General features: G+C 34.6%; 1 protein-coding gene across 4 annotated transcripts in view; it reads right to left on the bottom strand.

Moving 5' to 3' along the window:
* The window catches only part of LOC131076715 (nicotinate phosphoribosyltransferase 1), a 62641-nt gene extending 43017 nt beyond the window's left edge, over window positions 1-19624 (bottom strand). The window contains exons 1-6 of one of the 4 annotated variants that reach the window (XM_058014020.2): window positions 19418-19624; window positions 16853-17023; window positions 9991-10138; window positions 9280-9399; window positions 8861-8995; window positions 8710-8771 (exon numbers count right to left, since the gene is read on the bottom strand). In XM_058014020.2, coding sequence (XP_057870003.1) covers window positions 8710-8771; window positions 8861-8995; window positions 9280-9399; window positions 9991-10138; window positions 16853-16977 — 590 coding nt within the window. In that variant the 5' untranslated portion in view covers window positions 16978-17023; window positions 19418-19624. Of the gene's footprint in view, window positions 1-8709; window positions 8772-8860; window positions 8996-9279; window positions 9400-9990; window positions 10139-16852; window positions 17024-18400; window positions 19370-19417 lie in introns of those variants that run through there. The other 3 variants (XM_058014017.2, XM_058014019.2, XM_058014018.2) reach the window with 3 other exon arrangements.
* Between the last annotated feature and the right edge of the window lie 1475 nt (window positions 19625-21099).

The following is a 21099-nucleotide window of genomic DNA, read 5'->3' on the forward strand; positions in this document are numbered from 1 at the left end:
CCATGCATGCGCCATCTTGCTCCCATGCATTCAATAGATTCCTGCCATGCAAGTGGAGTCCACCATCATAGGAACCTCTATGGAATATTCTCTTTGCATGTCGCCAACTTATCCTTTACAAGAATCTTTCCATTTTAAGCCCACAATAGACATTTTGGAAGATTTTCCTACCTTGGAAGAAATTTAACAAATTTATCTACTCCTACAAGAATCCTGCACATCTGGAATGCTTGGAGAGAGAAAATTCCTGGAGAGAGAAAATTTTATCTTGAAAGAATTTTCTCGTGTTTTTGTGTTCGTCTTCTCCTAAAGGAGGTTTTTGATCAATATGTCACTTTTCCTATTTTTTAGGACTTTTCTTTTCTGAGCTCCAAAATCCAAGAGGGAGAGAGAATTCTCTCCCTTGACCAGTTTTTTGCCTTGCCTTGAAGTTTCTTCATTTTGGGTGAATTTTCTTCTCTGAGAAAGAATTTTGAAATTTCTTCCTTGACTGGGATTTCCACGCTTCTCTTCCAATGTCAATTTCATGTTGTGGAGGAATTCTTCATCTGGAAAGAAATTTCTTCCTTAACCCTATCCAGCACTTCCTCTCCAACTTGGGTGCTAAAAACACATGGTGAAGGAATTTTGCTTGAGGAAAAATCCTCCATACCCTTCATTTGGCGACCATTCTTGACCTTGATTCTACTTTACCCCCGAGGAAGGAATTTCTTCAATCCTTAGCCAAATTTCACATTTTCCAGGAATTTTGTCTTGAAGGAAAGAATTTCCAACACTTAGTCAATTTTTCACTTTCCTGGAATTTCTTCATCTTTGGTGTAATTTTCTCCTTTGAGAAGGATATTTTGAATTTCTTCCTAAGAAGGGAATTTTGAATTTCTTCCTTAACCATGGATTCCTTTCTCAATTTATCCTTGAGGAAATTCAATCTTGGAGGAGGAATTTTGTTTGGAAGGAAAATTCCTTCCTTGTACTAATCTAACGCTCTACCTCCAGTTTGGGCATCATTTTCATGTGCTGGAATTTGGGTTTGGGAGGAAAATTCCTCTACACCCCCATTTTGGAGCTCTCCTCATGCTTGGGCGCTAAAACCACATGGTGGAGGAAAACATGTCATGGAGGAAAATTCCTCCATGACCATGATTTGACACCCATTCACCTTTGATATGCATTTCAATGGGGTTAAGGATTTTGCTTGGTTATCTTCCAAACTTAATCAATTTTTGCTCACTTCCAGATTGGGATGCCATATTTGGAATTGGAGTGATTCCTTGCCTTGGGAGGATTTTCAATGCCTTTCCACTTTTGGAATGATTTCCACAGCCATTTTTCGATCAACTACCTACTTTTTTATTTTCCGGATTTAGACAAATCTTCAGGAATGTTCAGTCATCAATGTCAAGACCCCTGCTTGTGAAGAACCTACCAAATATAGACTTGCTATAAATAGTAAGTACTTCAAAATGTCAAGATTAGGGCAAAACAAGACGAAACGACACTTACTAAAAATAAAAACTTCTAAAAATAGTAAGTTTGATTTTTGGCAAAATAAAGACAATCCAGGAGGCAATGAAATCCCTAAAAAATAGGAACTTTCCAAAAATAGAAATTTGCTCAAAATTCGCTCAAATTTCACTGGTAGCTTCCTTGAAGGGTCCTGATTCCAATGCAATGTTTAGTTTTTTCAAAACCCTAAGGAAAAGACCTCAAATCTACCAAACGAGTTCCTAACTTAGCCAAATTTGTTCAAAACTTCAAACGACTTACAAACTTGATCAAATAACCCAAAACACTTGCAGGTCGGGGAGACTGAAGAGACTGCTGCAAAAAGACCCAAAGAACCACAAACAAAAGACCCAGAGGACCTAAAAAGTAGGAGTCCACATTTGCAATGGGGTGATGTGTGAAAACATCACAACAAGTTCCCAATTCAAAAAAGTTGATATACAACTTTTGTGGGAATGAAAATGGTGGGGAAATCAATGGTTTCTAAGGGCACCATACAAAGAAGTTAGGACATGAAGAGAAAGCTTGTATAAATTATCCTTTGGATGTGACCAAACAAGCAAAATTATCTCTTGATGCCTATTAAAAAAGTAAAATGAAAAAGGCTAGAACTACTATGGATTCATGACACGATCTTGTAGAGAGTGTGTTGTAGTTTTTGGCATGGATGATAAGAAATAACTACCATCAGGGCATGATTCCTCTAATGTGACATCCTCTTCCACATTGTGACCAAGTAACACTTTTGAAAACCTAATACTAGTGGTGGAATGGAGAAAACTCTTATTACACCCTACTCTACATCTAAATCCCAACCATCATTGGAGACCATAGGATAGAAGAAAAAATTTCATGTGTAGGCCAATAAGGCAATAGCAAATCTTTGGTATTACTCAAACATCTCATTCAATGTTGCAGAATCTCCTTGATGGCACAAGGTTAATGCCATTGCTATTGTGGGTCCTAGTTTTAAGGCTATATGAGAGCCTTAGTGTTGACATGCTCAAAGAGGCAATGTAGGATGTTATTGTTATTGAGCATCATTAGCAATGGAGATTACAAGTTGTAGCATTATGCCCAATGGGTGGGCCAAAAGAAGGAATCATACAATAGTCAACTTTCTTGTTGCATATGACACTAGCACGATTTTTCTCAATTAATAGATGCATTGGATAGCGTATAATCCATGTTGCATGTGAATTTCGTAGATCATTGATGCTAGATGAAATCACTAAATGCATTGTCACATCCATGTTGCAAGTTTTTTCTTGAATGCCTCTACCTATTATAGTTCATCATTCAAGGAGAACATAGAAATGAGAGCGGAGTTATTCAAATGCATTTTCACATTCATTCCCAATGCAAATGAAGGATGAGCAAGCATGTAAGAGTTAGTATAGATCGCTCTACACCATGCAAGATTTGGTTGAAGATGTAGCCACCCAAGATCTTGGAGCTTCAATAAAAGCACAAGAAAGATCATATATGAAAGAATGATACTATTCTACCAAAGGATACAAATATATAACGATGATCAAATTAGGATGATTGAGAATACAAAGGGAACCCCTTGGTTATATAGACCAAGGCGAGACATAGGATTGCATAAAATTATGGCATGTGTCTTAATCTTATGACTTGGGATAAAGTGATAACTATCTTATGTGTACCCTAAGTGAATTTAAGTAACTAGTGTAAATAGGACCTAGGTGATGAACCAATTAGGTAAAATACCCTGTTCACACCAACACCACCCCTTAACTACAACTTAGGGAGAATGTGCAAGATACAATAATGCAAAGATGCAAGGATCGGTCCTGACTACTATGTAATATTAGGTACCCATGTACAAATACAATCTCTCACAAATGGAGTAAAGAAGAAAACCCAGTGGGACAAAACTCCTCTCCAACAGAGATTCTCAAAGAAGACTGAGAAGAACAAAATCCCATGTGAGAGAAAATCCCACCCCCATAAGAGAGAAGAAGAAAAGACCATACAAGCCCACCTCAAAGTAGAGTCTCCTACAATGATGGTAGATGCCCAACAATGATGGTAGATGCCCAACAATGAACGTTGAAGATGATCATTGAATAATGTTCCTCCCCTTTAGAAGAAACAAAACCAAGAATGCACGTACGATGTATTCCCATTCCTAAAAGGAAGATAAGGGAAGAAATATCAACATGTGTGATGGTTCTAAACTCTATTCAAGTATCCCCATGTCAATGTTGAAATTTACCATAGTCAAGTCAGTTGTTTTAGGCCACACTGATGAAGATGACAATCCAGAACCTAATGTAAACAGATGTAGAACATAATCCAAAGACAAAAATAACTCCTCCAAAAGCTTCTCAAAGGTCTCCACACCAGTGTCAAACTATGTCAAATCCAAAGGCTAAAATGATTTTCTTTGACACTATGAACTCAATCATGAGCTCATATTTGCACCAACATACTCCAAAATGAACCTACAATACAAAGCTACAAAGAAGAACCCTACAAACTGGTATTTTGATCAAGTTTTTTTCAATTCTCCAAGCCATCATTTGATGCAAAGAATACTCAACATTTAAAGATCTGCCAAGACTTGCAATCTAGATATCTCAATAAAGACTAACAAGAAGCAATCCTACAAGCTTTGATACCATTTAAGAGTTGGTATAGAATGCTTTACATCATACAAGATTTGGCTAAAGATGTATCCATCCAAGATCTAGAAGCTTCAATGAAAATACAAGAGATATTATTAGAATAATTAATTCTTATAGTCAATTACCTTTTTAGTGATTCTATTAATGGTCATTTAGTTAGTCATTTAGCTTTTTAGTTTGTCATCTTAGTTGTCAACTTATTTAGCTTTTTGTTTTTCAGTTCGTTAAGTGAAACTATTGCTTCTTTTATAAGAACGCATAGTTTGCTTTTTTAGATTTTAGCTTTTAGCTTTATTTAGTGCTTTAAGTGTTTTAGCTTCGTGTTGAAGCTTTAGATTAACGGTTCGTTCTTTTTAGAACACCGTCTTGTAATTCGTTTATATACACTTGTATTTTCATTATTAATTTATTCAATATCATTCGATTATTGATTCAATTATTTTTCATCGTATCAGAGTGGGTCAATGGGCTTTTTTCGAGTTTAAGAAAAAATTTAAAAATTTGTAGAACCCTTTCTGAAACTTTTTTCCAAAAAAAATTTTAATCGATTTAAAAAAAAATCGTTGGTGGTTCATGGTCAAGTTTATTCTGTGTTTCACGCCACTCCTATGATTCTCTTGCGTGGGCGACTTTTGCAGGCTTCTTTGTGCTTTTTCCCACAAGGTTTTTGCAACGGTTGAAAAAAAACAATTTTTGTGCCTTCTGGACCCACGACGGTGTGACTTAGGCATCAAGTTTTTATGAAATCTAATCACGATATTTTTCGTGATTTTTTTCACGGGTTTTGTGGCGCGTCTTCAATTTTCTTAGTTGTTCAATGCTCACGCGATATTTTTTGTAGACAATTTTCTCTATTCTTCTTCCGCCATTTTTTGCCTGCACTTTTTTGTTTCTGAGCAGAGTGTGCACGCAAAAGACAGATTTTTTGTGGGAGGAAGCCGGCGGCACCTTTTTTTAACAGCCACTATTTTTTGTGGTCAGCACATAGCGCCTAGGGCACGACTCTTCTGCTCTCGATCTAGGGTTTCCCTTCAACGCCTAGGGTTTGGTGCTTCTCATGGCAGCTTTTCTGAAAAAGCTGAGTTTTTTTAACATTATTTTTCTGATTTTTTTCAGAAAAAATAGTTATTCTGTAGCCATATCTCAAGATTAGTGCCAAAAAAAAAAATTGCTGGCTATTTTTCTGCCATCAAGGGTTTGCAGAAAAATTTCTAGGTCTTCAACAAAGTTTGACATTTGCATTGGGATTCGTACCTCGAATTTTGTTCCAAGGCTTTAGATCATTTGTGCAACTATTTATGTTCTAATTTTTAATCAAATTCTTTTGTCTCATGCCTTCACTAGGTTGACCTCGTTCAACCTTGATTTCCGTGATGGCATCTTTGAGCAACATCATGTTGGAACACAGTCAAAAGTTCAACGGCCGCAACTACAACACCTGGAAACAGTGCATGATGACGATATTTGAATAACGTTGCCTTGATCATATTGATTTGGGTGAGGCCTCTCATCCTAGAGGTCCTAGGGTTTTCACATTTTTTTCCTAAAAAATTGTTCGTCAATTTTCTAATTTTTTCCACAAAATATTATGGGAGGGTTTTGCTTGATTTTTTCCTCAAAAATCAGGGTTTTGTCGTGCGACATTTTAGGGTGTTCACGATTTTTTCCTCAAAAATTGTTTGTAGGGTTTTCATAATTTTTTCCTCAAAAATTACTCATTAGGTTTTCACGATTTTTTCCTCAAAAATTGTTCACAAAGTTTATAATTTTTCCTTAAAAATTATCATCTGTAATCCACGATGTTCACATGGGATTTTGGTTATTTGGGTTTTACCGTTTTTTCCACAAAAACGATGATTTGTAACCTTATATTTCTTGGTTTTTTTATTTTCTCCTCAAAAATCGTGAATTCTCATTTGGAATATTCCTGTTTACAGGGTTTGACGGTTTTTTCCTCAAAAATCCTGCTTTGTTGCAATCAAGTTTGGTTCGCACCTAGAGTTGCCAAGGCAAACATCTGCAACTGTGGTATCTTGCTATTTGTTTTGGAGTTCTCTTTTGCAAAAGGGTTTGTCGATTTTTCCTCAAAATAATGGTTTTAGGCTTCTATAATTCGCTTGTGACAGCTTTATAATTCGCGTATGACAGCTCTATAATTCGCGTGTGAGGGTTACATCAGTCGGACGAAATCAACTATTCTTGGTCATTAACACTTTGCAGAACCTAGGAGGGTCTCTACAGTGGCAGAGTGTTCTTGTGTTTGTGATCAAAAGACCTGCAATGTCTTCTGTCAGGTACTTAGTTGATAACTTGATACAATGACCATTAAGGGAGGGTATTAGAATAATTAATTCTTTTAGTCAGTTACCTTTTTAGTGGTTCTATTAATGGTCATTTACTTAGTCATTTAGCTTTTTAGTTCGTCATCTTAGTTGTCGACTTCTTTAGCTTTTTTCTTTTTAGTTCGTTAAGTGAAACTATTGCTTCTTATAAAAGAAACAATAGTTTGCTTTTTAGATTTTAGCTTTTAGCTTTATTTAGTGCTTTTAAGTGTTTTAGCTTCATGTTGAAGCTTTAGATTAACGGTTCGTTCTTTTTAGAACACCGTCTTGTAATTCCTTTATATACGCTTGCATATTTGTTATTAATTTATTCAATATCATTGAACTGTTGCTTCTTTTATAAGAACGCACAATTTTCCTTTTAGATTTTAGCTTTTAGCTTTATTTAGTGCTTTAAGTGTTTTAGCTTCATGTTGAAGCTTTAGATTAACAATTCGTTATATTTAGAACACGGTCTTGTAATTCCCTTATATACGCTTGTATATTCATTATTAATTTATTCAATATCATTCAATTATTGATTCAATTATTTTTCAGATATTAGATATGAGAGAATAATGTTACTATATCAAAGGATGCAAATATAAAATGAAGATCAAATTAGGATGATTGAGAATACAAAAGGAAACCCTTGGTTATATAGATCAAGGAGAGATATGGGATTGCATAAGATTATCACATGTCTTAATCTTATGACTTGAAGTTGAAACATAAAATGACAACTATCCTATGTGTACCCTAAGTAAACTTAAGTGACTAGTGTGAATAGGACCTAGGTGATGAACAAATTAGGTAAACCGCCACATTCACACCAACAATGCATAGCAAAGTTGCCATTATACAAGCAAGCAAAGGGCTTCTTCTCCAACATATGCACAATGGAATCAAGGAAGAGAGTAACACCAAATAATAATCTAAATAAATAATTTTCTGTTTGTTTTATTAAATGCATTGAATGGAATTCAATCACAACTTGGTTTTATTGATAAATTTTGCTTTTGCAACTAATCTAATAACAACACAATTGTGGGCATGGGAGTACTTTGGCCATGAGGCTAAATCACTTTGTTGGATGGCAAAGTGAATTCTAACCCAACAATGCAATTCTTTTACTTGTTAGCATTCTTGGAGTATAATTGAGCATTTACACTCTAGGGAATGAAACCAATTGAGCCAACAATGGATGAATGATTGGGTCTTCGTCCACCAATACCTTCATCTTTGCTAAAAAACAATTTGAGATTGGAATTTTAAATCGTGACTTTCAATAATTTTCTAATTTTATAGCATACACTAGTAGGTTGAGAATTTATGCATTCATCATTGCTAATCTTAGGTACTATAGAAGATTATTCACCAATTTATCCAAATGAGATTGATCCTAATTTGGAATGGAACGCATCCAATTAGGAGCCTACGTTTAGTGAAAATTTGGACATCTTGAATGAGGTTATGAATGATCATTACCTACTTATTTGAAGCAAAGACTTCTTCTCTAGCAGGGGCATCAACTTCTGCCTCATATATCTAGTCACGGCTTCCTTAGAGGTTAATTGAATTTTTGTATTCTCTAATTTCGTAGTGTATATGAGTAATGAGTCTATATGACAATATTTAGACTAACTGAAAAGATAATATTTAAGGAGTGTTCGAGAGTAATTGGCAGCATTAAATCTTTATTTATGTCTCATAATTGAATTTTGGACTTCGTTTCTCTTTCTACACACTTTGTTTGGCATTAAATAACGTTTTCAATTAATTCAATGCTTTTATAAGTACTTTGACGTTTTTTAAATTTCCCATGTTTTCCTTGTTTTAAACTTGTGTAATTTAATTCCATTTACACTTTCAGTTTTACATGTCATTGCTGTGTAAGTATAATGCTACTATGATATATACATTGAGAACGGATAATGTGCTTTGTAATGCTAGTCATACTGAGTTCAAAACCTTCTGGGATTTAAACAATATGAAAAATCACATATCAAACCAGTGTTGTATACATTTTGCACAAGGGTGACTCCTTGATTATCGAAGTGTGTGCTCTTTTTCATACACAGCATGTAAAATGTCTTGAGCTGGGTGCAGATTGTCATAAATGTTAGATAACCATATCCCATATTTGTGGCACCAATTATCATTAATGTCATCTTCAAGCATATAAAAGAAGTACAAGGACTTATCTAGGGAGTTCAAATGAGAAGAACCTGGTTGCATCGAATCCACCTATGTAACAATATTTGGATGCACTTATCCCCCCATCAGGTCCCTAAAAGAAAAGTACAAAACAGAGTAAGCCACATAAGAAACCAGAAACAACTATGATTTTCTAAAAACTGAACATATAAATCAGCTTACTTGAGCTCGACGAAGTCCAAATTCAAGCAAAAGTTTAGAATTCCCAGCAATTCGCCTATGCCTTGCAGCATTTGTAGTAACCAATGACGCATAGTTCACCAAATTGACAAAGGGTGTTTCCAAAAGCTGCACAAGCTAAAGAATGCAGCAATGGCATTTAGACAAGCAAAACTGATTTGGGGCTAGAAATTTCAGCTAGCTGAAACAGTTTCTAAAAATCATGTTAAATAAAAGTTACACCAAAATAAAATACAAATATGTATACCCACACAAACAGTTATTTAACTTATTTGGCCAAGTCTCAAGACTCTTAATTTAACTAGAGCTCCAAGCAAAGAAAAACCATATAAGATCAAAGCAATTTCATAGCATAAGTCAAGTTGTATTCTCTACTTCAGAGAGAGATCTATTAAACTTACTGCCACTGGGCCTTCAACTCTGATGAGTGGTATTTTAGGAAAAACAACTGACCCTTCTGGAATTGCATATATTTCAATGTCCAAACAATCAACTCCTCTCAGATAATCAAAGAATCCCTCCTGCATATTGGCATGCTTTAGTGGATAAGCTTCATCCAAAAACAAGAATACTGTCTTAACAATTTCTCTATTTGCCTTATGTCTTACAAAAAGATTTTCAAAATTCCATCAAACTCATGTACAATAAAATTTAATCTAGCTTATAGCTTGAAAATACCTCACCACTACATCTATAAACACCTGCATCCAAAAGAGAGAGCATCTAAATTTGCCTATATGGAAAGTTCAAAATAGAAGAAGCAAAAATAAAATTAAAAACAAGGAGAATCTGAGCCTTTCTGTTCGAGGTATCCAAAAATGAAAGTGATATTACTTGTAACTTCACAGGACAGGGAACATAAAAAGGAGTGGTAAGTGCATAAAGAGAAGGATCAACAGAAAGTTGATCGCAAAAAAGCTAATCTTCTTGCCTTATAGATTTTGTAAATACAGGTAAAAGAATTATGTTTCTGCAAAAATGTAAACAAAGTTGGAACAAACAAAACATGGTGTACAATAAAAACAGATATTTCCAGCAAATACACATTTCAAGAAGGAAACTTAGAAATTTTATTCGAAGAACCAAGAGCATGACCTAAATTTTTTCTCTACCTCACATGTAGTTGGCAATACTGTGCGTAAGAAATCAACTTCCTCCTCTCTAAATTTAAAATTTGCAGCAAATCTTATACACTCTTCTAATCCAGCAAACACCGTGTACTCTCCACCAAATGGGTTCTTCCGGAAAAACAAGTCAAATCTGAAAACATTAAGGAAAACGATAAGAAGCTGCATCAACCACACTAATTTTATGTTATAAATTATGATTAGAAGTTCAATCCAAACAAAATTTATAGTTCTTACATTCTATTTAGCATATTTTCCATGGTCAAGAATAGTTACAATTAAAAAATATTAATGACCATTGTTCATGGTTTTACATCATACATGTAGAAGGATGTGACATGTTTTCAACTAAGCAGATATAATGATGCAAATACATTTCAATCTTGCAAAACGATGCACAACTAATGCACCCCAGGAGACTCCACAAGAAGCTAGAAGGTCAAAAGTTCAAAACCATTAAACATTTTTATTTTTCACTAGAATATGTCACCTTTTTTAGATTCAACAAAGCATTTTTAATAGTCCCATGCAATCACTTCAAAAGATATTCAATCCCTTGGAATGAAACCAACCAAACAAATGAATACAGTCTATAATCAAGGGTACAATTTTATAAATATAATGCCTGCACAAATATGGGGAAAACAGTCAACAAGACGGATAATAATTCAAAAAGTGAATGCAGTACTTTTGGCAATAAAAATATGTTGGATTGAGGGTAAGATTAACATGCTCAGCTAACAAGAAAGAGACACTGTAAGATAGCAAAATGAAGGAGATAATTCTCTCGAAATATTTACTAAGGTATTAAATCATAGAGGAAATATTATACAAAAGCATAGTTTGTTGGCTCACAACAAACCCTTGTTATGATCCTATAATCTAGAATATACTCCCTCAACTTAAGCTTAGGACCTTAATCAATTCTATTCAACATGGGCGTTACAAAAACCAAAATATAATAGCTATTAATCAATATATTTAAATAACTATATAAATCTATTTCCTGACTCACCCACTAATTATTTATTCATCAACTATGGTGTATTATAAACTCCAACATTCCCCCATTATTGCAACATAGTCCTAAGGCTGGGAGAGTAAAATCTTCACATGAGGACTAGGATATATGCACACTCCAAGATGCATATAATCAAATGACAAACAAAGAAACACTCATTAATTCACCAAGAAGATGCCACAGTGGACTATGGCATACTCTACAGTCCATGCACAGACGTGTGTAAGCAGGATTCACACACAATTATTCACACAAAAAAATATGTGCAAATGGAGATACACTTAATTATTGCCTAAACAACAGTAGTGGGAATGGGCCTCACTACACTACCTCAGTAGTAATGTCCTCACTGAACAACAACATCGATTGTGAAAATTGGCCTCACTACATCATCAAGGTAAGACTTAGCCTCACCAAACCAACTCGTTTCATCTTAATGTACCGAAAGTATGGTCTACATCATCATCTTATTAGTAATCATTGTGTTCAGCTTTATTTTTTCTGCAGTAATTTGTCACTAAAGCAATAAACTAGTATTTAAGCTAGTGGAGAACTCAAGACTAGTACTTATCCTCCATCCTCTTGTGGGTCCTCATTCTCCTCTAGATTTTAGCTCATTCAACCAGGTCAATATCGATGGCCCTATGGATTGTAGGCTCTTACATGAAGCTTTTTAATATTTATAGCAGCATTTTCCCAATGTTTCTCTCCTCCATAAGAATAGGGCCTTTCAATCAAAAAAATTGTAATGGTACTGGACACCACCAAAAATGCACCCATATACAAAAAAAATCAACACAAGATTTTAGAGTCTAGACCAACAACTTTAGTGAGAATGGCCTCACTGAACAACAACATCAGTAGTGAAATTGGTCTCACTACATCCTTAGGTAAGACTTATCTTTACCAAATAAAGTCATTTCATCTTTATGTAGGAAACATATGGTCTTCATTGTCAACTTCACTAATAATCATTGTCTTCAGCTTTTTTATTTTTTCTGCACTCGTTTGTCACTAAAGCAATAAACTTGTCTTTGAGCTAGCAGAGAATTCAAAACTAATTTATCGTCCATCCTCCTCATTTTTCTGCTGGTTTGTTACTAAAGCAAAAAACTTGTCCTTGAGCTAGCAGGGAACTCCAGACTAGTATTTATACTCCATCCTCCTGTGGGTCCTCAATCTCCTCTAGATTTTAGTTTTTTCAACCATGTCAATCCTGATAGCCTATGGACCACAAACTGTAACATGAAACTCTTTGACAGTTCTAGAAGCATTTTTCCTGATATTTATCTCCTCCATGAAAATGGGATTTCCACTCTCAACCAATAAGTTTGTAAGGGTGTCTCAGGTACTAACAAAATTGCATCCATATACAAAAAAAATCAACTTAAGGGTTTAGAGTCTAGACCCACAAATTTTAATGCATCTTTTGTGAAAAAAACAATTAAATATTACAACTCGAATGAGCTGAAGCGAACTCTTTTCCAGATGGTTTACAATGCAGGAAAATATTCATCAGAATCCATCCATCAAATCAAAAGATATGTAATTAATGTGATCTTCCAAGCTTAGAATGAAATTTTTGAAAGATTTACAAAGTTCTTATTTTTTAAAACTCTTTTAAAAACTTTAAAACTAAAGTATTATCCTTAAATATTATAAAACTGGAAAAACTTCATGGTAAAAATAAAAAAATGTGCCCTCATTTTGCAGAGGCAGTACTATGCAGTTCAGAATTTCTTACAAAAAATATTCAGACCTTTTTACCCGGCAATTTTGACATATTTTCAAGCCAATCTGAAGACTTTGTCTACAGAAATGTTCTAGATCTCTTTGTAATCTTTACAGCAAAAAACACACCCTCAATTGGATATCCAATGAAAAAGGTACACATTTTTTTCCAAAAGAGTTATCTACTGGAATTTAGTGACAAATTTCTGTTTATGACCTTTTGAACATTAAATACAAACAGCTCTTTTAAGCAGAGGTTTTTGGTAACATGGACCAAAACAAAATCTTTCTTACAAGCTCTTATCCATGCATTGACAAAACCAAAGGTCTGGGGGAGAATGTCATGTTGCTATTTTCCTCTCAAGTAACCGAACTAACTAATGAATGAAACATTCACTCCAACTAAATACAAATTTAGAACATAAGGTTATCATCAATTGGGGCAACAAAAACAACAATGTAGCTGCCCCTTGGCAATCATTTTATCCTTCCATTACAAGATCAAGACCAAAGAATGCTTTGATACCAAATGTTGGACTTGGGCTAAGATTAACATGCTCAATTTAACATGAATGGTAACATTGCAAGGTAGCAAAAGGATCTAGACAACAAAATAAACTCAGACTAAGATATCGAATCACAGAAAAAATATTTATACAAAAGCATAGTTCATTTTTATTTATTTTTATCAGTAAATGTTTCAGATTGTATTACTATATCAAAAATCGTTACAATCAGTCTCAATATTCAGCTTTAAACCCCACTGTACAAAATTTTACACCAGTATATCAACAAAAATCTACAATATGCTGCTTACCCTGCAACCTAGCATCAACACCAGACTCTGATTATCAGTTATAAACCCCTCTTTACAAAAAATTTCAACAAGATATCAACAAAATTTACAGTATTCTGTAAACCCTCCTTCCTAATAATGACACCAAACGAAATTTAAATAAAAAACTAACCTACCTATATAACAATATTGACATATAGATAACAAAAAAATGCATATGACACAGAGGACATATCTATCCGGCTTTCCCCTTGTTCTTCTCTTGCAGTCACCCATCCCAGTAGTCTTGTTCCCCAAACTTCAGGCACTTCTTGGTAGCCTTCCTTCCCGCAACACCACCATCATTCTCCTCCACTTCCATCTCTCAAAGATACTCTTTGATATGGTTCCACCCAATTTGGGCCTCCGCCCTTCGATTCTCCTTATCACCGTTGGCACTTCATATGAGGAAAGGGCGTAGTGGAGGAGTGAACTCCGTCACGTGAAGCCAATCACCGCTTGGAGCAACGAAGCCCTCCCCTGGCCTGGAAATTGCTACAAAGGCACCAACTCCCCAAAACACCATTCGTCCTTGACACAACGATTCATCAACCAGTAGGCATCGTCTTTATTCCCTAATTCGAGGCAACAAGCCAAAAAGAGGAATGCAATATCAACATTGAAACAATACTTGTATTCTACTTTCAGAAACTCATCGTCAAACATCATCTTGACCATTTGCAAGAACATGGGGTCTTCCATCTTGAAGACATTTTGCAGCCTCCTCTCATCTGAGATCCGACCCAAGAACAAAATCATCTGTTTCATGGTCTGCAACAAGAAGTTGGCTTCCATGGCTCTACGTTTTTAACTGCCTTGCAACACCTTATTGTTTTTTGCCCAATAAAATGGTAATAAAGCCCATAAAAATCCTTATATTAACTATTAAGTACACACACAGCAGGCAACTTGGGCAGCGTGGCACCATCAACCCCCTATCGCTTCTCATTAATTCTTATGTAGTTTGTACGCCACCACCTTCAAGAGGGATGTCCCTAAGATCGTCCCATATCTCTTGCTCTTTATCCAACGATAAACTTGTTGACCACTTGGACAACACATCTGCTTCCTCGTACCCCATTCGTCTGACGTGGGATATTTTGAAATGTGAAAAGCCAATGTTTAATTATTTGAATTGTCTTATTTAATTTCCAAATTTGCATCTCACCTTTGATTAAGGCATTGACAATTATCTGAGAATCGCTTCCAACTGGACATTGTTCACTGCAAGTTTGCTTGCCAATTCTACCGCAAGCAAGGCCACTTTAGCTTTTGCCTCATTATTCGTCCCCTCTTCGAGCCTTTGTACGCTCATTCTAGAGTGTTACCATACCAGTCTCGGGCAATCCCTCATCCGGTTGTCTCCATACTTCTTTTGAATTCACTCCATAAGATTTTTCAACCCATCGAGGCCCGTTAACAAGCAAAAGCAATGTTAGTTGGTTTGTATGCTTTTTTATATATTTTTTCCTCTATGATTGAATATCCTAGAATGGGTTTTTTATTATCTCCATCCTTTTGTTATCTTACGATGTGCCATTCTTGTTAGTTGAGCATTTTAATAGTAACCTAAATCCGACATTTGGTATTAGAGCATTCTTTCGTCTTGATCTTACTATGAAAAGAAAAAATGATTGCCAAAGGTCAACTCCATTGTTGTTTTTATTGCCCCAACTGATGATAACCTTTTGTGTAAAGTTTTTTATTTAGTTGTGTGTTGGGTGTGCATTTGTTAGATTGTTTACTTGAGTGATTAGTTTTTCAGAATTGGCAATGAAGGCCATTAGTAAGAACAAGAACACCATTGCATCCTTCTCTACTCTTTTTGGATTTGTCAGTGCAAGTATAAGAGCTAGTAGAGGCTTGTATAAAAGACTTGGTTTTGATCTGTGTTGCCAAAAACCTCTGCATGAAAGAGTCATTTGCAAGATAGCTATTAATAGATAGATTAATAATAACTATTTAAATTTTAAAGCCATCTACTAAATTAGCACCCCTTAATCATTTATTCACCATGGTGTAATATATACTCCCAAAAAATCTAAATTTGTTTCCAAAACACAGAATAAAACATGTGTTGAGACATGGACCAGCTAGGACTCAAACCTAGGACCTTCCATAGGCTGCTGGAGTGCTCTACCACTGAGCTACTGGCCCCTCTTGGACCAGTCCATCGTCGGTCCGGGTGTGGCTTATTTCCAACACCAACACCCCCCCTTAAGCCACACCTCTCATGTGCTTGGGGCTCCTAGCCTGGACCTGGCTCTGATACAATGTTGAGACATGGACCAGCTAGGACTCAAACCAAGGACCTTCCATACGCTGCTGGAGTGCTCTACCACTGAGCTACTGGCCCCTCTTGGACCAGTCCATCGTCGGTCCGGGTGTGGCTTATTTCCAACACCAACAACATGAAATCAAATTTAATCATTTCTTCATCTATATCTATAATTGGGAGGCACACAGCTCTAGAACATGATAGCAATTGATAGCTTTAATAGGAAGCCAGTCCCAGTCTGATCAATAACTCTCCTGCTAATAAACAGTGTTTATGCATGCCTAATGATGCAGCCAACTCACTTAAAAAAATGATAGATGAGGCAGAAACAATCCTGCATTCGATATTAAATTTATGAGACCTGCAGCAACCCAGAAATTTTATCTGAAATGTATGATAGGAAAACTCCAGCCAAAATAACATCCGATATACATGCTATGAAAGACATACATTGATTAATGAATTCAAATATCATACAAAATATTGTTCAAAAAAGTACAACCTAGGTGCAAAGCTTTTTTTCATCTGATCCGTCCTAGGTTTCTCCAGATTTTGTATTCCAAAACACAAATAAAAATAACTTATTTAGTTACACTTTTTCAGAAGAACATATCCAAACCCCTAGAACTTGGCATATTTTAATATCAAAAGTTAAAACTATTGCCAGACATTTCATTACCTCTGAGGTTGTAGGATGTCATAAAGGAAATACATCAAAATTTAACTGTGATTACCAATTAAAATTGACATACGAAGTTACATCTAATATTCCTTGCAAATAGACCAGCAGCATAAAGTTGGAATGACAAATTTGAAGCTCGATTCACAATGTGTCAAACATGGAGCTAACCAAAGTTGGTACTCATAATTCCAGAGTTTTATTCATATGCCTATTAAAATTCAATGTTCAAATTTGCTAACAAGAAAAGAGGAAATAAGTCGAAGGAATGTCTAACAGCAAAATGAAATTGCAATTACATACACTGCTCTGTCAAGATGCTTGCCAGCTTTCCAATATGCATATGCCATCGTGAACTGGTACAGATCAGTAAGCAAAGGTGACAGCATGGGATTTGTCGGCCGTTCCACATCAAGACTTTGATCCATAGTCCAATTTGAATCCACGTTGTCAAAGTAATATATGTGTGTGAAGCTGCAAGAGAAAAGGCATATTGGGCACATTACAATTAAACCATCTGATTGGATAAAACAGTATCTTCTCACTCTTAAATATCTTTAGCACTGTTTTCAATATGACTAACAAATCACGGTAACATTTCCGTAAATTCAAAGAGTTATAACATTTTCAAATAAGACAAGAACTAGGCGTGGAAGTATAGAAAATCAAAATGGGCATAGCGTTCAATACTTTACTATAGATATCACAACTGTGATCTTATTTCTTCGTGGTACCTAACTTCAGAAAAATTGGTAGTTTCAATAAACAATATAGCCAATTTAAAGTTTAGGGGGCTTAACAGGAAAATGACTTCTATGACATGAATTGATATGAAATTGGATGATTGAACCTCCTGAAAAAAAAATGCATAGCCCTGAAGGGGCGAATAAGAAAGATAGATAATCATGCGTCTAGCAAATGATGCTACCTTTGATTTTATTTCATCTTAATGTGACTCTCATGAATTTTTTGACTTAAATGGATAAGGTTAGTCTACTTTCTTCCCTTGAATATACCATAGCATGGAAAGCCAGTAAGATGCCTCTGGGTTTTAAATCCATTTTCTACGTGTCAAAATTTCAGCATGTTCCGAGGTCGTCATATATGACGGCTTTTGGAAAGATAAGATGCAAATAATAGAAGTCATTATCCACATAATAACAGCAAGCAAGTCATCAATCAAGATAGAAACCAAATACTTTAAATATTTGACATCAGAAGTGAAATTCATAAAACTTTCCAAGCACAAAGGCGCTTTGCAGCTATCCCATCTCCAACGCGCCTTTCAAATTCGACTAAAAGAATATGGGTTCTAAAATTAAATCGTTTGCAAAGCCAGAAACAGTTCCAAACAGGCAATCAAATGAATCCACAGGGTAACATGTGTATTCAACACAAGATCACAATTTCCTTACAGACAAGACATTAGAAAAGAAATGGAAGAATGTGAAGAAAATTCAATACAGCAATTTGAGATTGGTGGGATACCTTTCATAATCATTACAATTTCAGAGATTCCTGACATCAGAACTTATAAAAGAAATGGAATAACCAATAATGTGAAGAAACTTTAATTGGGGTTGTAAAACCCAAATCTGAAATTGAGGAATTGTTCTAAGAATGAAAAAGCATTAGTTTATCGATCTATTTCGTGCTCATATTAACTGATCACTGTAACCTTTCCAAAATTATAGCACTTAGTGGTGTCCCCGTAACATATGCAATGCCAGGAAAAACACGAAACTTGTAAACACCTGTTTGTCGACAAGAAGCCTTATATTCTCAATCATTTACAAAATGTCAATCATTCAGACCATCACGGCAGCTAATACAGATAGGAAAATATCTTACCCAACCAAAGATTTATTAAAGAAAACTGCTGAAACTTAGCACGAACATCCCCTTGAGCAAGGCATACAAATCTCACAAGCTGTATAGACCAGATAAAGAAAACTCCATATGCAATTTCGCAATGCTCTCATAATATATGAATTCCTCAATTAAGAACAAAAAGCCCACATTTAGGGAAATACAACTCATGTTTATAGAACCCATTAGAGGTCATCCCTTCCAAATTGCCCGTCACTAATAAGTTAAGACAGAAACAGAAATCTCTTCCAAGCTAAGTGGATTTAAAAAAAAAGGGATCCCTTCTGAGTCATATTTGAATAAGTCAAGATTGACGATAGGGTTAATCCTCCAAAAGACAGCAAATCGCCCAGTTAATGAGCTCCTCTTATCTTACAATAGACATGAGCAGTTATCAAGTGCAATTAATAATTCTTTTATTAATTGCAATCAATCATTGCCAATGAAATGAGTCTAACCGATATCAATGAAGTTTGCATGGAGGACGCCCAAATTCGGCACCCACTTTTGAATGTAGCATACCTCAACGAATGAATAAAGTCAAATTTGACAAGACAGATACCCTCTGATTCATGGGCAATTTGCCAAAAAAAGAAATTAAAAATGAACCATCTTTTGTGCTTCGTCTACTAAGATCCCAAACTAATCTTGGCAATCATTGTCCTGGTGTTTGCAATTGCAAAAACAAAACTGAAAGCCCATAGATCCCCTTACAGAAGTAACTTATAGTTAATCCATGATATAAATTTTCTGAGAATTTGAAAGATTTCTTTCTAAGCAATTTAAAGCTCAAGCAACTGATTTACAATTCGGGTAATAAAAGAGTAATTATTTATAAAAAAATCCAGTTAATCTCGCTATTCATATCAAGAGTCTTAAAAGCAAAACAAAGTTTAACAGAAAAGTTTTCTTGAAAGTTCAGAAACCAGTAATCTTTTAAGATGTTGTACTGCAGATCTTAAGAGTCGTGAAAAAAAATAAGCATTAATGTTCACCAACCTATATAGGTCGAAAAGTAGTTTGATGTGTCCTTCGCCGCTTTGTTTGTACTAAGTTATTCTCTAAAACTGCTTTCTACGACATGGATTTTAATAATAGGTATACAATGCATTTTAATGCAACAGTATTTCTTTTTTCAAATAAGGTTCAAGGAATCCATGGTGACAGAATATATGTGGAGACGTGGGGGCACGACGAAATATTTTATCAATTTTTTGTATCAAGTAATTTTGATTTTCTTCGTGGGGAAAGCACGAGGTCATACTTATCCGTAGATTTTCTTCGTGGGGAAATGACGAAATATATAGAGGTCATAAAGCAGTTTTCTTTCTAAATTTATTGTGAAAGCTATACAATTTTTTAATAAACCTTTACCGGAAAATATAATTAAAGAAAATAAGTATGACAATAACAGATTTTAAAATAAGTTGAAGATGGATTAAATAATATTTTATTAATTTTATTTTGGTTTTTATATCATTTTTAAAGTATCTTGGAGAAAAGATTATGGTCAAACTTATCTAGAGATAGTTATTAAAATTATTTGTTTTCTTTCTAAATATATCGTGATTGTAATCTTATAGATGATGTAGATATTTCATTGATCAAGTTTTCAACTATCTTTGTTAGAACATCAATCAGAACATGTAATAATAATAATAATATAAGAAAACTTAAAAACCTAATGAAAACAAGACACAATTTGTTAAGTTCCTCTCAATAGTATGGTTAGTTTAGAGTACATAAAAGTAAAGATGAAAATAGAGGAGGAGAGGAAGAGAGAGCAATAAATGGAGAGATAGAGATAAAGAGATAGATAGGAGCGAGGAAGAGGTAGGGGGAGAGATAAAGGTAGAGAAAGTTAGAGATAAAGAGATAGATAACTATATAGGGAGAGGGAGAGGGAGAGATAGATATAGAGGGAGATGGAGATGGAGAAATATAGGGAGGGAGAGAGATAGAGAGGAAGGGATAGATAGATATAGAGGGAGAGGGAAAGAGAGAAATGGAGATATGTGTGGCACTATGATAGAAGGATAGAGAGATAGAGATATAAATAGATATTTAATTGTTGAAAATGAGTGTTATTAGATTAACCAAAAAAATGATACATAAGCTTTTAGTTTTGTATTAATCAAGAGTGTTACCAAATTTCAATTAAAAGTGTTGTTATCAAAATTTAATTTAAAAGGTTGCAAGTGAATTGAAATTCATTTTTAATATTTCAAAATGAATACTAGTAGATAACAAATAAATTTTGTTGTTAATGAATAAAAGGCAAATATTACTAATGAAGCATTATTCACTTTCGATATTAAATAAAAAACTAAATTTTTTGTTCCATTTTTTTATTAATCTATTGATTGGCTAAACTAATTTAAAAAATGAATTGCGTGGATGCAATTGTATCCTGCCTTGGCCTTGGCAGGAACAAACACATATAACAATGATAATGGCATACTTATTAATGGGTGAAAACTCTAATAAGAATGGAATTGAAATTCTTTAATAACTAATTCCAATCAAATTAAGTAAATTTTATAAATTTATAAATAATCACAAATAAAATCACATCATACAAATTATAAACTCCAAATTCATAAATTATCTACAACTCCATGAAAAACCTATTATCTAACTAGTAGCTCCAAGTTCTCAACAAAAATGAGTCATAGCCCAAA

Source organism: Cryptomeria japonica, chromosome 10 (genome assembly GCF_030272615.1).
Source record: "Cryptomeria japonica chromosome 10, Sugi_1.0, whole genome shotgun sequence".
Classification (NCBI taxonomy): Eukaryota; Viridiplantae; Streptophyta; class Pinopsida; order Cupressales; family Cupressaceae; genus Cryptomeria; species Cryptomeria japonica.